Raw genomic sequence first — 21,373 nt, forward strand, 5'->3', positions numbered from 1 at the left:
TGACATTTGAATTATAGTTGTGCAAGGCAACGAAGAGATGTTTTGTGCAGTAAGATAAGAATCCCAAGTTCTAGCTGAGTACTTTATAAGAATCTCTTGCAACATGATTGATTACAATGGAAAGAGAACAAATTTGGAAACGCTAGCTAATAATATTTTGTTCAAGTCCAATTTTCATGAATTTTTGATATGTTGCCGTTTGCATCAAACTCTACAACATCATCAGTGTTCATTCATAAGAAGCCTCTCTCTCTATTTTACTTTTTGGTTGCTTGGTGATTTATTTTATAGCAAAAAATATCCAGTTTAATTTATACAAAGAATCCTTAGCAATTTATTTTTCCCAATTGGTATAGTCTGAAGCAGTAGATCGAGTCATTATTATTACATGACTCGAAGGTCTATAATTGTCTGATTAATATACTTCAATGATTTGAATCAAACGAAGTTGATAGATCAGTTACTTAAGATCATGATATTTGATATCAAAATCATCTTATTTTAATTTAATTTAGATTTAGATTTTAACAAAAATATTACTAAATATATTAATTTTTTTCTTATTTTTATTTTAAAATAATTAAACATAATCCTAATTATAAACATATTTATGTGCATATCATGAGATCATTAATTTTATATCTTGCTATGATCTTAATTTGTTATAACTTCTTCTCAAATATGCTACAATAAATATCATAAACTGTATTATGTACCAAATCAAGATACAAAACTTGAAGCGGACAACATCAGGGTAATTCAAATGAATTAATTAGACTTAGAAATTGTTAAGATCGTTATTATCGATATTATGCAAGCATAATTTAAATTTCCATATAAAAATATTTAAAAATATTTTAAAAAATATTAAAATGGTATTTACCTTAAATAAGAAGAAAAGCTCGGTAGGGGTATTTTCGGCAGCCAAAAAATTATCGCAGCCTCCTCTGACCCAAAGCGGAGCAGCTTTTAACCCCCCCTTCTCCTCCGCCTCCAATTTCATCTTGCCTCTATCGCCGGCAGATCTCGGCGACTAGGTTCGATCTCTTCTTTGTTTCGTCATTCAATTGATTTTCTCGTAAATTTTCTTTTTGTTCCTGCGATTTCTTGAAACATTGTAGTCTTTGCTGAATAGATCCGTTGTTCCATCTGTCCAAGCCCGTTAATTCTCTCTTTTCTTCTCCAGATCTGGGTGAAGAACCCATCTCCTATGGGTTTTGCCGCGGAATCCGGCGCCAAGATGGGATTTTTTCGTAGGCTCGCCCTCTGGATCTTGATCTCCTGCCTCGCCGTCCGATCCGGCGATGGGTTCTACCTCCCCGGCAGCTACCCGCACCGGTACCCCGCCGGCGGCGCTCTCCCGGTCAAGGTGAACTCCCTCACCTCCATCGAGACCGAGATGCCCTTCAGCTACTACAGCCTCCCCTTCTGCCGCCCGGCGGAGGGGATCAAGGACAGCGCTGAAAACCTCGGCGAGCTCCTCATGGGAGACCGCATTGAGAACTCCCCATACCGCTTCAAGATGTTCACCAACGAGTCCGACGTCTTCCTCTGCCGGACCGACCCGCTCTCGGCCCAGGACTTCCGCCTCCTCAAGAAGAGGATCGACGAGATGTATCAGGTCAACCTGATCCTCGAAAACCTACCCACGATCCGCTACACCAAGAAGGACGATTACGTCCTTCGGTGGACGGGGTACCCGGTTGGGATCATGATCGCCGACGCCTACTATGTGTTCAACCACCTAAAATTCACAGTTTTGGTACACAAGTATGAGGAGACGAATGTGGCGAGGGTGATGGGCACAGGGGACGCAGCCGAGGCGATCCCGACGGTGGACAAGGCAGGTTCAGGGTCTCCCAGTTGGATGGTGGTTGGTTTCGAGGTCGTGCCATGTAGCTTTCAACATGATGCGGATTTGGTCAAGGCTCTGAAGATGTATGATAAGTACCCAGTGAACATCCAGTGCGATCCCAAGGCAGTGGCCATGAGAGTGAAGGAAAACCAACCTATTGTCTTCACTTATGAGGTTGCATTCGTCGAGAGTGACATCAAGTGGCCGTCTCGCTGGGATGCCTATTTGAAGATGGAGGGGGCGAAGGTTCACTGGTTCTCGATCCTGAATTCGCTAATGGTGATCGCTTTCCTTGCTGGTATTGTTCTCGTGATCCTGTTGAGGACTGTTCGAAGGGATCTGACTCGGTATGAGGAGCTCGACAAGGAGGCACAGGCTCAGATGAATGAGGAGCTATCAGGATGGAAGCTTGTAGTTGGGGATGTGTTCAGAGCTCCAAGTCATCCGTTGCTCCTTTGTGTATTGGTTGGTGATGGAGTTCAGATACTTGGTATGGCAATCGTAACCATCTTGTTCGCTGCACTTGGATTCATGTCCCCTGCATCAAGGGGAACTCTCATCACAGGAATGCTGTTCTTCTTCCTGGTTCTTGGGATCGCTGCTGGATATGTTGCTGTCAGGATGTGGAAGACAATCAAAACTGGGGATCACACTGGTTGGATTTCTGTTTCTTGGCGGGTTGCTTGTTTCTTCCCTGGTATTGCGTTCTTGATCTTGACAACATTAAACTTCCTGTTGTGGGGTAGCCATAGCACAGGGGCAATACCCATTTCTTTGTTCATCATATTGCTTTTGCTCTGGTTCTGCATCTCAGTTCCACTGACACTTGTTGGTGGCTTCCTTGGTGCCAAGGCACCGCACATTGAGTACCCAGTTAGGACTAATCAGATACCTCGCGAGATTCCTCCGCAGAAATACCCGCCGTGGTTGTTGGTTCTTGGAGCTGGGACCCTACCATTTGGCACTCTTTTCATCGAGCTCTTCTTCATAATGTCAAGCATCTGGATGGGCCGTGTGTACTATGTCTTCGGCTTTCTCTTCATCGTAATGATTCTTCTTGTTGTCGTTTGTGCTGAAGTTTCTTTAGTCCTGACCTACATGCACCTGTGTGTCGAGGATTGGAAGTGGTGGTGGAAATCCTTCTTCTCATCAGGATCAGTGGCTATCTACATATTCTTATACTCTGTGAACTATCTGGTGTTTGATCTTAAGAACTTAAGTGGGCCCATCTCTGCCTCCCTCTACCTTGGCTACTCTTTGTTGATGGTCATTGCAATCATGCTTGCAACTGGTACAATCGGATTCATCTCAGCATTCGGGTTCGTCCATTACCTCTTTTCATCAGTCAAACTAGATTGATGGACTAGAGAAAAGCTTGGTCAAGGCTAAATGAGATTAAAGTTTGTCACTCACTGGTTGATCATTTTAAATTTGAGGCTCTACAGGGAAATAATATTTCACATGGCTATTGTTTCATGCATCGGCACCTGGTAAGATGCAATAGAATGTACTCTGCAGAGCCGTTAGTTCTTTTTTCTATTTTTTTGTCTTCCTTTTGTTCTAGTTCATCTAGCTGTATACTGGATTGTCATTAACAATGCATTTTACTTTCTGAATGCTGAACAACGGTAGATGCAATTGTAATTCATTGTGCTTTTTGTTATCTTCACATGATCTCATATAGATAATTATGGCCTATGTCTAGTGTTGCAACTGGATGAATCTGATCCATTTGCCTTTCATTTTATTATACATTATCTCTGTTCATTTAAGAACCGTATCGTGGTAAAACATGGTGAAATTACAAGGTTGAATGTTTTGGTGTTTGCCTAAAAGTCATCTTTTTCTTATGTATTTTTGCGTAGTATGTTGATTAAGTTTATGCTATCCAATTGGCCAGATATCAGTATTTGGATGCAGATGTTAGCCTGATATGTCATGGTATGTAGTGATCCGAATATGCTCAAGAATATTTCGTCAAGAGCCACTCAGAAAACTCATACATGTGTGTTCAGATCATAGAGCCGAGCAAGCACAAGGAAAATTCCCCGCAGAAACTGTAATATTATCAGTTTAGATTTTGGTTATGATCAAGGCAACCATTGATGATAGTAGTGATCAAATATAGATGCCGTAATAAAAGTAAGACTTCTCATAATGCATATATTGAGACTGGTTTAGATTGAGAATTAAAAAGAAGTGATATTTTGGAAGATAAAGAAAGGAAGTAATTGGTTATTTTTAGTATTTTGATCTTTATATTTTTAAAAATTATATTAAAATTTTTATACTTACGAAATTAAAATATTTAATATTATTTTTTTCTTATATAACGTAAGATTTTGTTGAGGTACTCCTCCTCAACATGTGAGGTTCATCTCACATGATTCTCCTTTGGAGAGTCGAGACTTATCCCTCCGGGATAACTGTCCCGTTGGAGCAACATCTCTCTTAGTTTCGAATATCACCATCCCCTTGGACTACTCCGATCTGCTGAATAAACTGTGCATTGTTTTTCCTCCTGCAAATGCACTTGCTAGATTGCGCTTCCACGTCAATACAGCCCCCGTTGTACCCCTCAAGGCCTATCAACATGTTGATTTTGTTTCATTTTAATTTATCACTAAGCATATGTGATATCCTCGTTAGCAAAGTTAATGATATTTTATTTTCATAAGTATAGAAATCTTAACATAATTTTTAAAAGTATTAGAATAAAGATATTAAAAATAACTAATTATAAGGGTTAATATATAACTAGCTCAAAGAGAAAAGATATCATTTGAGAGGATCAAAGTTGCTCATTATTCACCACGTTAATCTAAATGATAAAGTAAAATATTTTTATTTTTTTATTTTTTAATAAAATAAATAAATGATGAAAATAAGATTCAAGTTTAAGATTTTATAATATAAATTTTATAATATATCGATAAAAAAATTTTACCTACTAAATTATTTATTGCTACGCGAAGGAGGATACAAAGTTTCGTCCTCCACCTCTTCCCTCGGTCATTTCTCGGATTGGCCTCGACTCCTCTATCCATCTCGGTCCAAGACCAAATCGACCGTTTCGATTCCACGTGGACGATTGATACGAAGAGTAAGAGGAACATTAACCTATTTAGAAAAGGTAAAGACCCTATACATGTCCTTCTTGTCAGTTTCAACTCAATTCTGTTTCCACCACTTCAGATGTCTGTAGGCATATCTTTTGGACAAATGTATGCACTAAGCAACGAGAGCAAGCCAAGGAGGTCTATATAAATCTTGTTTCACTACCTAACTCGGTACAAGAAAATATCTCTAATTAAATTAAGAGCAATTCAAATATTTTAATTATTTTTAAAATGAGAAAAAAATCTATGCTCATAAGTTCTGAGAGTGTGTCATGCTGGTTGTCAATAACGAGGTCTAAGAGACTGGCTTTAAGCAACTAATAAGGATTTTGGTCATTATTTTGTAGCGCGACAAAGGACTGACTAATCGTCTAAAATCTTGAAAACTATCTTTTTAGGAATGAGCAATGGGAATTTCTCAAAAATATATAGCGGCCTTAGGCCAGTAATATGCGAAGAACTATGCGAAGAACTCGTTTATCGGTGACGCAAGATGAAAGAAAGAAAGCAATACAAGTATAAAGAAATGAGATGCAAATTGTGTATCTATGAATTGCTTCTCTGTGACATGTACCACATGATCATCTGATTAGACAGAATTCTACTGTTGAATTATCATTCCATGACAAAAAGGAAATCCAGAGGCTGAAGTAACAGTTCAAACTTCTGTCTCAGATAAGAAATTGCACATCAAAAGTCCACAAATAGATGACTAGAGCTACATTTTATAGCTGATAAAAACCACAAAAGAAGTATCCGTAAGCACTGAAACCCTTTTTCGCCTCGGAAAAAGAGAACTAAGCTTTATTTATCACAGTTCAAATTTGACGTCAACAAAATTTTGTGTTCTGTATTATTTAACTACACGTTAACTTTTGATGGACGAACTAATTTTGACACTAGAAGCGCTGCAGTGAACAGCTGAACAATGCCAAAAATTTTCAGAATCAGAATCACCATCCGTAGATAACCATGAATCAATGCTAACTTCTCTAGTCGACGTTGTGGAATGAATCGATTATGGCATCTGCAAGGTATTCACATTTAGACAGGGAGAGTCCAGCCAAAGATATTCTTCCATCCTTTGTCATGTAAATGTGCCATTTGTCCGTCATATGGTCGCTCTAACAAGACAAATACATCATAAAAGAAATTCACAACATAAAAAAGTGTAATTAAATTATTTCACGCTGTGAACACTGCATGCATAAAATGGTAAAAAAGATGTAAAACTAATCTCAATATTATATGAGATGTGAGCAGTCATTATACCTGTGCTTTGTGCAAACCAGTATATGAGAACATGCCAATTTGCTTGAGGACAAAAGACCAATCCTTCCCGCTTTTATCTTTCTGAGAGAGATTCTCATAGAGTCTCTGCCTTACATTCTTTATTCGACCAGCCAATAGTTCCATCTCTTGTTTCCATTCATTAAAAAGATTTGGGTCTCCAACAACATTGGCAACTATTCTAGCACCATGAACAGGAGGATTTGAATACATAGGCCGGGCTAGCCTTTTCAGTTGGCTTTTCACCCTGATTACAAGAGAAAGAGGTAATGAATAAAATAAGAAACAAGATACAGATCATCTAAAATGTTTTCTGTGTAGATTTCACAGCATACCTTGTACCAGCATCTGAAGATGAGCAAACAACGTTAATGGCTCCAATCCTTTCTGCATACAAACCTAAATTTTTACTGTAAGACTGAGCAACCAGAAGCTCGAAACCACGTTTGACAAACAGCCTAACAGAGTATGCATCTGCATCAAGGCTTCCACTAGCAAAACCCTGAAAGTTGTATCAAGATTCAGGTGCAAGTCATATTGCAAAAGTAACAACATTTTTTGCATTAGAAACTGTCACCTGGTATGCAACATCAAAGAAAGGGATGTGATTCTTCTCTTGAATGACATCAGCAATCTTTTCCCACTGTTCAGGAGTTGGATCAATTCCTGTTGGATTGTGTGCACATCCATGTAATAGGACAAAAGATCCATCTGGTGCAGCCTAAAAGCAAAAAAAATATTGTAACTTATTAGCATAATACAAGGCATATAAGAAGGAAATTCTTCATATTTTGTAAGCAATAGTTGTACTTTTTGCAATGAAAACAATGCACAGACTAAAAGAAATTGAACTAAACTAAACAGAATGCTAGAATTACGAATAAACCAACTCCAAAGGCTTCCCTCCGAAGTCATCAGGTGATGTTTGGTCCAAACAGCATCTAGGCAGTCTTTACTATGATTCGAGTATACATCATTCACCATTGTACCAATAAATAAAATGAAAAAAGGAAAAGGTGAGAGCACCTGAATACATAGATAAAATATAATTACTGGGATGGCATTTTGGATTCATCATAATTTTGCATCACGAATTGCAGTAGAGAAACAATCTTACAAATACTTTTGAGTTTTATAGTTAGAAAAACCAATATATCTCAATTTCAGAATTCTCAAGAAAGGATCAAATAATAAAGCATTACAATTAAAGCCATAATTGGTTTTTAAGTTTTATCACCACTTTTTTGACAATCAATTACAAAGGCACTTACTATCAAGATGATAATTGTCATATGAAAACTAATAAGCAACGCAAGTCATGGCTAATCGTCTACCATGACTACAAAAAAAAAAAGAATTTACACCCCACATACCACAAACCAAGATTCAAGGATTCCAAAAACCCAATGAGTCAAAACAAGGACCAGATGTACAAAATCCCATCAATGAGAGTCTAGAAAGAGTCTATGTATGCACAAATACGAAGACTATTTCCATGACTTGAATCGTTGTCACCAAGATCACAGAAAAAGCAACCTTATCATAACATCAAGACCTATCTTCCTCCAGATGCCAAGTAACTATGATAACAAATTTCAGAGCTAGTTTAAATAATATAGTCGATAGTTTCTATCTGTAGTTCTCTCATGTGGTCCTGATGTACTTAAAATTAAGAGACAAGAAGCAAAGTTCAATTTATGGACAAACAAGAAACTATTTCTGTGACTTGAATCTTTGTCCCCTAGATCACAAAAAGAAAACAACATTTTCATGACATCAAGACCCATCCTATAAAACATACCAAGTAAAAATAATAAGGCTGGTTTAGATAATATGGTTGATATATTATCTCAGTAGTTCCTACTTGTGGTCCTGATCTAGTTAAAGTAAGAGACACAAGAAGCAATGTTCAAAAGTACCAGCCATTAGATACTGAATGTTTGAGAATATGTTAGGATGAATTTTGCAAAGAGGTAACAATAGAGAAAGCTTACTGCAGGAAATAACGGGCATAAGAATTTGACTAAAATGAAAAATTGAACGTAGGTGATTTGCATAAATTCCAAAAGAAAGGATGAAAGTCTTCTTTTTCTTCATTCAAATCGGAACATCCTTATTATTTCTGAAAAAAAATAACATCACAGGTGAAGTACGATGCAGAATCCAGTGTCATAAACCAAGACTCAGCATTACCTTAATATCGGCTACCATTCCATCAAAGTCCAACCCAACTGTCCTAGGATCATAATATCGATATTCAGACCAGGGAACCCTAGCATCATTGAAAATGTTCTTGTGATTACCTGTAAGTCAAATAGGATATAACAACATGTCAATTTCAAGTATTTGTCCACTGCCATCCCATAAAATGTTCTGACTGAGATCATTGCATACCCCAAGTTGGAGAGGATATCAAAGCTTTTGCATCAGGAAAATATCGTTGTATAAAAGCTGCTGCAAGCCGAAGAGAACCAGTCCCTGAAAGTCCTTGAATGGTAGCAACCTGAATCACCAAAACTAAAACGTTTAAGAAACCTGTACCACTGACCAAAGAGGATCTGTCTCAGACCAGTACATACTGGTTGGTGTGGCACAATACAAGTCACTAGGCATCAAAATTGATTAAAAACGACCACTTTAAAACCTGCCCTCTATTGTGGTACACCAAAATATTGGACCCAGCTCATGGTACACCTTTATACCATGATATTCGAACACTGCTGAGATTACATTTCTCTACATCAGCATTGAAGGTGAAAAAAATTTCCAACATGAACAAACAAAACGATATGAGAGCATACCCTTCCTTCCTGGATAACAGAATTATCTGCTCCAAATAATAGTTCTGCAGTAACCTTATTAAATGCAGCCAAACCTTCAATAGGAAGATACTGCAATATCAGATGTAGCATGGGGATTAGAATGAATTACTGGGAGCTGTGATCCATATGGTTGAATAAACTGAACAATGAAATACCTCCTTGTTTTCTCCTCTTTCCAGCATAAGCTTTTCTGCCTACATAACAAAATAGCAATGGTTTGTTTTAAGCATTACTATAATCACCTTCAATACATGATTGATAGGGAAGAAAAATGAACAGCAAGATTAAATGATATCAACCTTGGGTGCTTTAACCACAACAACAAAGATACTGATAGAAGAAAAGTTTAGCCTCAACTTGTACCTTTTTAACTACATTTAGCACATATGGTTGAAGTTCTTCTGTCCTGTAAGCTCCCACACCAAGATTAAGTTTCAGGTCATTTGTGTCAGTTCTGAATGCCTCAGAAACCCCAAGAATTGGATCCGGAGGAGCCATGGTAACACCCTCGAAACGAGAAACATTTACTGAGACAGTCATACTAACTCTTCTGAAATCCTGAAATTTGAAATCAATCTAGTATTTATTTCCAAGCATGATCAATACTCATACAAAGAGTTAACAATATCTAGAGAAACTAAAGACCTGTATCATGCTACCTTCAATGTTCTTAAATGTAAGAAACATCTTAATTTGGTAATCACAAATCAATTTCAATTGTAATGTTGTAGAAAAGAAGGCTTGACCATCAAGTTATTAATATTAGCGGTCACAGGTTTTGCAGTTCTATGTCTAAAATTTTTAGAGGTTGTTTTATTTAAAATTTACAGAAACCTGAGACACCCCTGCTGATTGTAAAAAAGCAAGCATGTGCTCTTAGAACAGATCATTAGGACACGCCACTATGGGTGTTTGCAGCAAAAAATGGTAAGTTGGGGGAAACTAAAATAAAGAGGAGAAATATGTGATGGCTAACAAAACTAAAAAATAAAAAAAAATCTGATAGAGGAAAGCTTGGAAAGATAGGCTCTCTATGGCAACCTATCAATATTCATTATCACGTGGACACAGTGAACACATATAACCTAATAAGAAATAACAACAGCAATGAGATATCCAATTTAGTCCCACATCCGAAGTGTGAGAAGGCCTGAGTAGACTTATAAAAGCTAGATGAGTCTAATACCATTAATTGGATTTAAACAGACAGTAGTTCAGACTTTAAATTAATAGGTTGTTTGTCTCATTCGTCATATTGTGACAAACGATGTTACCAACAACACTTGAGATCTTAGATTTTTAATATATTCTTTTCAAAAACAAATGTATAAAATAAAAGTAACAAATAGGTCCTCAGTTGTTAATATGGAGATTTTCCATTTTAAAAGAACAGAAATTGTAGTCCTCCAACTTATTCTTACACTAGAAGTAGGAGAAGAGTTGAATAGACTTATAAGACCAAGACGAGTCTACTATCATGAACTTGAGTTTAAACTTTTTTATTCGGTGGTTCAAACTCAACAAAGTTAATGGATTGGTTATCACATTGAGTCACGTCATAACAAATGATATTAGACTTGATCTAGTATTGACCAAAATGAGAGGCTCGAGTAGGAAAGGACTATCCGCTACTAAGATAGCTCCAACATGCCACATGCTAGATTCTAATTCTAGACTCTGTTAGGTCATCAACAAAGACATCAAGCCCTTAGGTGGGAGAGATTATAATATCTCAATTTAATCCCACATCTGAAGTAGGAGAAGACTTAAATGGACTTATAAGGGCTAGATGGTTCTATTGCCATAAACATGAACTTAAGTATTTTGAATTAATGATTTAAACTTAATAAATTAATGTATGAATTATCATATAATGGTATCAAAACCAATCTAGTGTTGGATATGGTGGGACTCAAATAGGAAAGGACAATTAATAAATAGGGCTGGAGGGCACATCACAATATGGCTATGTTAGGTCTCACGTACATCTTGAGTGAGGGAGATTATAATATCCTGATCTATTCACACATCGGAAGGGGAAGAAGAATGTAAATCCATTACCATAAATTTGGATTTAAGCATCTTAGGCTATTGATTCAAGCTCAACAAAATTATTGGATCATATACCCCATCAGAATGGATCATTATAAAAATACTATAAGTAAAGCATAAAATAGCAAACAATTTGGGCTTATTGGACATCTTTTGGTGATGAAAAGACAAAGACATACAAATAGAATGAAGCATTTATCTGCTTGTATGCTTAAGTTTATTTCATTTTGTCATATGTGGACTTCAATTGCTGCCAAGACTTAATTATATATCTGAACTTTGTTTATCAATGCAATCCTCCAGTTCAGATAAACAACATCAGAAGATATTAAACAGCTACATGCTTGGTTTATCTAGTCCAGTTTACTGAATATGCTAATATCTAAGGTTATCTGCTTTCAACATACCAGTGTCAAGAAAAGAAAAATGTATCAGTTTGACGGCCACCTTTCAAAGTAGATAATCCTACAGTACAAACTAACATGATCTGTTTTTTCCATACAAAGGTTGAGCATTCATTGCTGAAACAAGTTGAAATGGATAACAAAATTAAGAGAAATGACCAATAATGTAATTATAGCCCATGTGGCGTTAAAAGGAAAACACATCTATTGATAGTGTCGATAACAATCCCTTATCTACAAGCCTGGTCACATGATTTGATTTATGGTTTTCAAATCTACACACACAGACAGCAGTCAGACAATTGTACAGTAAATAAGATGCATAATGTCAACTCTAACACCTAAAATGATAGTTAAGCATGTAAGTTTTATGCATCCACCAGTGCAACTAAAATTCACTAGTCCTCTTGAGATATTTTTATGTTCATATATTTTCACAACTAAAATTCACTAGTCCTCATGACCTATTTATGTTCATATATTTTTACCAATAATTTATGTCTCTTAGCTCCCTTGCATCTGCTGCATGCTTTCAGTATTCTGAAAAGCTTCTATGTGATTGCATATTTGATCAACTCATGTAAAAATTCAGGTACTTCACTTACAAGGCATACTCTAATGGGGATGACAACGATCCTAGGCACGAACATAAGCAAAAATGAATGGAACTAAGCATATATGGGTCCAGCAGATGTTGATGGTGAGACACAAGGACTTCATATGTATGTTTCTTTGCTTACTGATGTTGGATATGTTGACAAGCAGAGAACAATATCTGATATGCATAATCAAATTGCCATATATAGAAACTAGTCAGATAGGACATAAGCATAACTTGGTCTTTAAACAATAAAAAAATCTTTAAGGTTAACTAATGTTTCTAAATAAAGAGTGAGATAACATGAATGTTAACATCTTCAACACATATGTCCTAGACGGTAGCCTAACCCATTAAGGTTGTTTCTACAAATCTAACAAAGGCTGAACCACATTACAGAGGGTCATTGAGTCAATTCAAATTGAATATGAGGTAAGACCAGTCGAAAGTCTCAGGTTGGAAACAATGACAAGAGACATGATATCATTATGCTGATTAAGGATATCACTGTAGAAACGATCAGGATAGGCTCCATGTGGTTGACCCGAACATCATTAGGGAGATCGCAGTCCAAGCATGTTAACTTCCACTTCTACCGTCTAAAAAATTACAAGATCCTTAGCATGTATTTTCTTATATGGACTTTTGATCGCTTCTCCTAAATCACTAACCATGGGTACAGAACAACAGCTAGATGTAGCTCGAACTCATAGAATCAAGTCTCATCAACAATTAAGATCCGACTGGGAACAAAGGAAAGGAAACATTGTACCTTCCCCTTGAAAAGGGGATTGTCGTGTTTCTTCTCAGCTCCAATGCGCTGCTCAATCAAAGGAACGGTTCATTGATCTCTATAATTATTGAACAACTTAGATCCGAAAAAGATCAACGAAACCAAGAATAAGAAACCTGGAACATGGAGTTTTCTGGAAGGGGCACCGCCCTGAAGAAGGGCGCGGAGAGAGCGACTGAAGCCAGCGCCGAGGCCATTCGATCTGATCAGAAACCAAAAGAAAGGGAAGAAAGAGATGAATGGAAATCCGAATCAACAATTCGCAGTTGAGAAAAGGAAGAAACTAAAAAAAAGAAGAGAAGATTGGATCTGAAAACCAAACCCAATCGACAGAGTGTAATCGAAGAGGAGGGACGAAGCAACGGACGATGCGACGGGAGCGCCAACGATTACCGTATCTATCGAGGGCAATATTTTATTACCACGGACAGGTGGAAATGGGGAAATGGGATGGGTAATGCCCGTTTATATGTGGACCCGAATCCGAATTGTGTCGGATCCGAAATTTTAGGTTTTCGGATTCGGAAAAACTTCTAGAATCCGAGCTAGATTTGAACATCCAGATGAAATTGGGATTTTCATTTGAAATGGAAATTTTATTTTGGGAAGCTCATTAGTAATTAGTTATCTATAATATTTTAATTTTTATATTTTTAAAAATTATATTGAGATCATTATATTTATAAAAATAAAATATTTAACAGTTATTTAATAACTTTTTTAAAAAAATTAATCTTATAAAATTATTTTTTTAATCTGAGATCTCAATGTTTCATAGAGTAATATGTAATTAGTATAATGAGAAAGTCTCATGAACTATTTGGCCAATAGTCTCATGCAACAGTGTAAAATACAAAAGTCTCCTTTAAGAAGCCAATTCGGCTGAAAACATTGCATGGTAGCCTCTAAAATGATGACCAAGTTTTGGGTGGGTACAGTTATGGATTAAGAAGACCCAAACATTTGCAGGATTTATGTATATATATGCTTTCAAACTTTGAAACTTTGACATAATAAAATACATATTCCTTCCAGTATTTAAATCCTCCAAGCACATCACTCTCGTTAGTGTGAAAATGTCCAGTTAATCACATCTAACTATGATTATTAATGCTTAACCATGATGAAAATTATTTAAAAAAATTAAATATTAAAAATATTATTATTATTAGTCTCATCAATTACTTTCCATCTCTTTACTTCATCATCATTTTTTTTATTAAAAAATATAACACAAGATATTTGAGCAACGTAATCCGATAAGTATTGTTGCCAATCAAAAATCTCAATATCATTATGGTCACATTAACTACGACAATATATCTGTAATTTCATATTCGGAGAAATGAATATGAAAATGAACACTGATGGTTACATTTATTTTTTTATTTTTTTTTAAATATCATTCTTTTTTTTCATAGGTTAATTACATATTATCTCTATAATTAATGTTGAATCTCGGATTTTGATGATGTAATCAATTGGTGGGTTAATTGATCTAATCCATATTATTGAGTTAAGTGTGCAGGATTAACTACGATAACCAGAAAACATAAAGCAAGGATACCGGAGTCGAGCTCGATGGACGTTTAAGAGACCGAAGAATCATCGGAGATGTTGCCGGAACCATCCGAGAAGAAATCGGGAACGTGTCGGAAGTTCGCCGAAGAAATCGTCGGAGGCTCGCGGAGATCACCAAGAAGGCTCGGCTACTCGTTAAAGTCATCACAAAGATTGGGAGCTTGCAGGGAGTCCGTCGGAAGAAGTTCGTCGGAAAGCTCGCCGGAACAAGACTCGACGTTCGCGGTTAAAAAAACTTGCTTATGATGTTTTTTTTGTGTTATGTAGTTCACCTGTAATTAGGATTAGGATTAAGAAATAATCCTATATCCTGGTTAGGGGCCAACTGGGCCCAAAGTCAGATTTGGTTTGGGCTAAAATTAAGCCAAACAAATGAATTGGAGAGCCAGGCGATGGCACCGCCTGGCTGGGCGGTGAAACCGCCCAGCACCCGAGTACTGGGCGGTGACACCTCCTTGGCTGGGCGGTGGAACCGCCAACACCGGGAACCCTAAGAGAATTCAAATTTTGGAGCCCAAAATTTGAATCCTCTTGAGGCCTATAAATACCCCTCAAATCTCAGCTGAGGTTACAACTTTTGAGAAGCATTTTGATTGAGAGAAAAGTCTTAGCAAGTCTTGTTTTCAATTTGCTAGAGAGTTCTCCTTCTTCTTTCTTATTGAAAATTTGTAAGAGGTTGAGCTGCTTGTAAAAGGTTGTAAGAGGGGTGTTTACCCTTCCATTTCAAGAGACTTGCTAGTGGAAGGTGGGAGCCTCATCGAAGAGGGGCCTCGCAAGTGGAGTAGGCCATTTGACCGAACCACTCTAAAAATCGGCGTAATCTCTGGTTTGCTTTTTATTATTGTCATTTACATTACTGCAAATCTTCTTACTGCTTTAATTCCTTATTACTCTTGCTGCGCAACTTTAAGAATACGCCTTCAAGTTAAATTTCTCAAGTTTCGTTCTTAACGTACGAAAGATCTTGTTAAAATCGAAGTTTTAATCCACTGCACTAATTCACCCCCCCTCTTAGTGCCGCTCCGATCCTAACAAGTGGTATCAGAGCAAGGTTATCTCTCATATTTGGTTTAATACCCAAGAGAGATGGCTTACTCCGGCATGCAAGAGGGCCATTCTATTGCACGACCACCTTTGCTTAATGGGTCGGATTACACATATTGGAAGACTCGCATGAGAATCTTCCTCATTTCTATGGACTTTGAGCTTTGGTCTATTGTCGAGAATGGATTTCAAAAATCTTCTCTTCCGATGAGCGAATGGAATGAATCGGAGAAGAAGGTTTTTGCTTTAAATGCAAAGGCTATAAATGCCTTATTTTGTGCACTAGACAAAAACGAATTTAATCGTGTTTCAATGTGTGATTCGGCTTTTGATATTTGGAGAACTCTTGAGGTCACTCATGAAGGCACTAGCCGAGTGAAAGAGTCCAAAATCAACATCCTTGTGCACTCTTACGAACTTTTCCGAATGAAACCAAGTGAGTCCATCGGAGACATGTACACCCGGTTTACGGATGTCATCAATGGACTCAAAGCTCTTGGTAAAGATTTTACTAACTTTGAACTAGTAACTAAAATCTTAAGATCCCTCCCTAAAAGTTGGGATCCAAAAGTTACGGCCATTCAAGAGGCCAAAGACCTTAAAGCATTCCCTCTTGAAGAACTCATTGGGTCTCTAATGACCTACGAAATGACATGTCAAGCTCATGACGAACTCGAGAACCCCCTTCCAAAGAACAGGAAGGATATGACACTCAAATCATAAGAAGACCACTTGAAAGGAACATCAAGTGATGAGGACAGTGACAATGATATTGCACTTTTGACTCAAAAGTTTAAAAAATATTTAAGAAAGAACAGATTTAAAAATAATACAAAAAATAAATTTGAACAAAAGAAGGACCAAGTGCTTTGCTATGAATGCAAAAAACCGGGACACTATAAGAACGATTGTCCTCAAGCCAAAAAAAGAACATCAAAGAAGAAGGCATTCAAGGCAACGTGGGATGATTCAAGCGCATCCGAAGAAGAGGAGTCCAACACCGAGCAAGTTGCTCATTACGCGCTAATGGCGTTAGGAGAAGAGGTATGTGATTTATTTAATGAAGACTTATCTTTTGAAGAACTATCTATCGCTTTTCATGAATTATTTGATGAATGTAGAACTGTTAGCAAAAAGTTAAGTATCTTAAAGAAAAAGCATGCTTTGCTAGAAGATAAGTTTGATAGTCTTCAAACTCCTCCATGCTCTAAGTGTGAGCACTTAGAAGCAATAAAAAATGAAAATTTGCTTCTTAAGGAAACCTTAAACAAGTTTAAGGTTGGTAGCAAAGGATTAGATATGATCCTTGCACACAAGGGTCACATCGTAAATAGAAATGGAATTGGATTTGTAAAAGGATTACATCAAAATCCTACCACTTTCATAAAAGGACCTACATTACATGTTTCCTCTTATATGAAATGCAACTTTTGTTGCAAATCCGGACATATTGCCTACAAATGCCCATTTAGGAAAATTAGTTCACAAAAATTAATATGGGTTCCTAAAGGAACTATAAAGAATTCAATCATAAATAACAAAGTTAGTAGGTCAATTTTTGAGGCACCCAAAATCAAATGGGTACCTAAAAATCATCCTCTTTTGTAGACAAACCCACAAGCTAGGAGCAAGAGATGGTATCTCGATAGTGGATGCTCAAGACATATGACTGGAGATCCATCTCATTTCTCTATGCTCACTAGCAAAGAAGAAGGGTACGTTACCTTCGGAGACAACAACAAGGGCAAAATCATTGGCAAGGGAACTATTGGTAACAAATTTAATTTTTCCATTGATGATGTCTTATTAGTTGATGGATTGAAACATAATCTCTTGAGTATTAGTCAACTATGCGATAAAGGTTACATCGTTAGATTTGAATCAAATATGTGCATTATTGAAAAACCAAATCATAACATGACTATGATTGCTTTAAAACAAAATAATGTCTATACCATCAATCTTGATGAACTAAGTAATGAAATGTGCTTCTCCGCCGTAAATGATGATGCTTGGCTTTGGCATAGGAGATTAGGCCATGCAAGCATGAAAACAATATCTAAGATCTCATCTCAAGAATTAGTACGAGGAATTCCAAATATAAAGTTTATTAAGGACAAAGTATGCGATGCATGTCAACTAGGCAAACAAATAAAAACAAGCTTCAAACCAAAAAATCAAATTAGCACTACTAGACCATTACAATTGATCCATTTGGACTTATTTGGACCAATTGATACAACAAGTCTAGGTGGAAGCAAATATGCTTTTGTGATTGTGGATGACTACTCTAGATACACTTGGACCTATTTCTTAGCTCACAAAAGTGATTGCTTCAAGTGTTTCTCTAAATTTTGTAAACTCACTCAAAACGAAAAAGGCTTTATGATTTCATCAATTCGGAGTGATCACGGTGGTGAATTCCAAAATCGTGACTTTCAAAATTTTTGCGAAAGTAATAGGTACAATCACAACTTCTCAACTCCAAGAAATCCTCAACAAAATGGAGTAGTTGAAAGGAAAAATAGAAACCTACAAGAAATGGCAAGAACTATGTTGAATGAACATAGTTTACCTAAGTACTTTTGGGCCGAAGCCGTAAATACGGCTTGCTACATCATGAATAGAGTTCTAATAAGACCATCCTTATCCAAAACTCCCTATGAATTATGGAATAACAAAAAACCAAACATCTCCTATTTTAAAGTTTTTGGTTGTAAATGCTTTATTTTAAATGAAAGGGATGCTTTAGGAAAATTTGATGCTAAATCCGATGAAGGCATCTTTCTTGGTTACTCTTCCGTTTCTAAAGCTTTTCGGGTTTTTTAATAAAAGAACTTTAGTAATTGAAGAGTCTATTCATGTAGTTTTTAATGAAATTTTCGATTTAAAGAAAAATGATTTTGATGATGATCTTGGTTTTGATAATTTGAATTTAAATGAACCCTCTCCTCAAAATAGCCATTTGAATGCATCTTCTTCCGAAATTTCTTTACCAAAAGAATGGAAGTATGTAGATGCTCATCCAAAAGAGCAAATTATAGGAGATACATCAAAAGGGGTTCAAACTCGTTCTTCTTTCAAAAATTTCTATGCTAACGCCGCTTTCCTTTCTCAAATTGAACCTAAATGCATTGACGAAGCCTTAAAAGATGATTTTTGGATCATTGCAATGCAAGAAGAATTGAACCAATTTGAGAGGAATGAGGTATGGAAGCTTGTTCCTAGACCAAGTGACCACTTAGTCATAGGTACTAAGTGGGTCTTTAGAAACAAGCAAGACGAAAATGGTATCGTGGTTAGAAACAAGGCTAGATTAGTGGCCAAAGGTTTCAACCAAGAAGAAGGTATCGATTACGAAGAAACCTTCGCTCCCGTGGCTCGATTAGAAGCCATAAGGATGCTCCTTGCCTATGCTAGTAGTAATAATTTTAAACTATTTCAAATGGATGTCAAAAGTGCTTTCTTGAATGGTTTTATTTCCGAAGAAGTATATGTCGAACAACCTCCCGGATTTGAAAATTCTCTTCTTCCTAATCATATATTCAAATTGACTAAAGCTCTCTATGGCTTAAAACAAGCTCCTAGAGCTTGGTATGAAAGGCTTAGTTCCTTTCTTATTTTAAATAATTTTACCAAAGGCAAGGTTGATACTACATTGTTTATTAAACATTTTGAAAATAATTTTCTTATTGTGCAAATTTATGTTGACGATATTATTTTTGGCTCTTCGGATGAATCACTATGTGAATCATTTGCCAAATCTATGAGTCATGAATTCGAAATGAGTTTAATGGGGGAATTAACTTTCTTTTTAGGATTACAAATCAAACAACTTAAGGATGGTATATTTATTAACCAATCTAAATACACATTAGAATTGTTAAAACGATTTAACATGGATAATTCAAAAGCAATAAACACTCCTATGAGTACTGCGACTAAGTTAGATATGGATGAAAATAGTAAAAATTTCGATCAAAAAACAGATAGGGGATGTTATTTTAAAGGTAAATGGGACGTCAAAAAAATAGGAGCAACCTATTCCGAAGCCGTGAAAACAATTTTTGCAAATCCAAACCTTGACTTCCTACCCAAGAGCTGTGAACACTTAATGCCTTTCAACTCTAAAATTCTTCATCACATTATCACAAGCATCATATTCCCCAAACAATTTCATCTTGACGAAGTAAGTCAACTAGAGATAGGAACCATGTATTGGATTATGACCGGTCAGCATAATTGTTTTGGGTACTTGATTCGCCAACACATGCAGGAAATTATGACTAAAGATACTATATTACCATATGGGAGGTTAATCACTAGAATTCTTCATGCCTATGACATTTGCATTCCACCCGATGAAGAATCTATTCAAAATGATCGATATAACATAATAAATAAAAACCTGCTGAAAAAACTTAGGTGCACTTTTAGCAATGGCATATGGGTTAGGCAGCCTAGAAGAACGGATCCAATTCCTACACAAATAGAACAACCCGAAACACCAATTCTTATGGGAAATGAATCTCCTCCTCCTAGTCCCTTTGGAGCAGCACCTTCAGCTCCTGTTTCCTCCACTGAAGATATCATTATGGCGGAGCTATCTCAGATCAAATCACAGCAAGAACAAATTCAGAATCAACAAGTTGAAATTTTGAAGACACTACGACAGATGAATGAAAAAATAGATATCATGTATCAGCACTGTGGATTACCTCCTAAGGATTAAATTGATGTATCTTTTTATTCTGTTCTGTTTGCTTTTAAAAACAAGCTCATGTTTGTCATCGATTGTACGATAACTGATCTTTCCTTTAGATAACTACTGTCTTAATCTGCATAGATGATGATGTCTTTTGGATAAACTATTTCTGGCAAATTTGAATGATGATATTTGATAAATGCTAAACCTTTTTCTATGATCATCAATTAGCTGGCTTGTCCCTTTTTGTTGATGACAAAGGGGGAGAAGTGATGACTTACACCAGAACGATAGCATGACTAATATGAATTACAAAAACTTATATGATATGAATGTCTTATATGACTTGCAAATCCTTGAAAATATCACAAGATTGATATCATGAAATTTATATTGAAAATCTTTATCTTCTGTCGTAGCAAAATTCGTCCCGTATCATTTAACTTATGATTTTCATCGAAGTTTCGTACTTACTATTGTTTAATGAGGATAACGATAAGTTCTACGATTAGAACTTATCGGGTTATGCTTGAATCCAATGGGATGGAATTCAAGTGTTTTTTATCTTCTCATAATATGGCATATAGATAGGGGGAGTTATGTTTAACTCCGTCATCAATTGATTGTCATCGTCAAAAAGGGGGAGATTGTTGAATCTCGGATTTTGATGATGTAATCAATTGGTGGGTTAATTGATCTAATCCATATTATTGAGTTAAGTGTGCAGGATTAACTACGATAACCAGAAAACATAAAGCAAGGATACTGGAGTCGAGCTCGATGGACGTTTAAGAGACCGAAGAATCATCGGAGATGCTGCCGGAACCATCTGAGAAGAAATTGGGAACGTGTCGGAAGTTCGCCGAAGAAATCGTCGGAGGCTCGCGGAGATCACCAAGAAGGCTCGGCTACTCGTTAAAGTCATCACAAAGATTGGGAGCTTGCAGGGAGTCCGTCGGAAGAAGTTCGTCGGAAAGCTCGCCGGAACAAGACTCGACGTTCGCGGTTAAAAAAACTTGCTTAGGATGTTTTTTTTGTGTTATGTAGTTCACCTATAATTAGGATTAGGATTAAGAAATAATCCTATATCCTGGTTAGGGGCCAACTGGG

At 36.6% G+C, this 21,373-nt stretch overlaps 2 protein-coding genes across 3 annotated transcripts; one reads left to right on the forward strand and one right to left on the reverse strand.

Moving 5' to 3' along the window:
* Positions 1-900: 900 nt before the first annotated feature.
* LOC135615621 (transmembrane 9 superfamily member 11-like) lies at positions 901-3,518 on the forward strand. The gene is made up of 2 exons (XM_065114401.1): positions 901-1,037; positions 1,187-3,518. The coding sequence occupies exon 2, from the start codon at positions 1,211-1,213 to the stop codon at positions 3,212-3,214; it is 2,004 nt and encodes a 667-aa protein (XP_064970473.1). The 5' UTR covers positions 901-1,037; positions 1,187-1,210; the 3' UTR covers positions 3,215-3,518.
* Positions 3,519-5,733: 2,215 nt separating this feature from the next.
* Positions 5,734-13,357, reverse strand: LOC103989864 (aspartate aminotransferase, chloroplastic). Of its 2 annotated transcripts, XM_065114402.1 has the most exons (12): positions 13,256-13,357; positions 13,050-13,135; positions 12,913-12,960; positions 9,450-9,644; positions 9,242-9,280; positions 9,066-9,155; positions 8,659-8,767; positions 8,458-8,567; positions 6,842-6,985; positions 6,600-6,766; positions 6,247-6,511; positions 5,734-6,098 (listed from the first exon to the last, which is right to left on the reverse strand). In XM_065114402.1, the coding sequence occupies exons 2-12, from the start codon at positions 13,128-13,130 to the stop codon at positions 5,967-5,969; spliced, it is 1,380 nt and encodes a 459-aa protein (XP_064970474.1). In that variant the 5' UTR covers positions 13,131-13,135; positions 13,256-13,357; the 3' UTR covers positions 5,734-5,966. The 2 variants fall into 2 exon arrangements, with proteins under 2 accessions (XP_064970474.1, XP_018682425.2); XM_018826880.2 differs by lacking the exon at positions 13,256-13,357 and having other exon boundaries at positions 13,050-13,249.
* Between the last annotated feature and the right edge of the window lie 8,016 nt (positions 13,358-21,373).

Source organism: Musa acuminata, chromosome BXJ2-6 (assembly GCF_036884655.1).
Source record: "Musa acuminata AAA Group cultivar baxijiao chromosome BXJ2-6, Cavendish_Baxijiao_AAA, whole genome shotgun sequence".
NCBI classification, from domain to species: domain Eukaryota; kingdom Viridiplantae; phylum Streptophyta; class Magnoliopsida; order Zingiberales; family Musaceae; genus Musa; species Musa acuminata.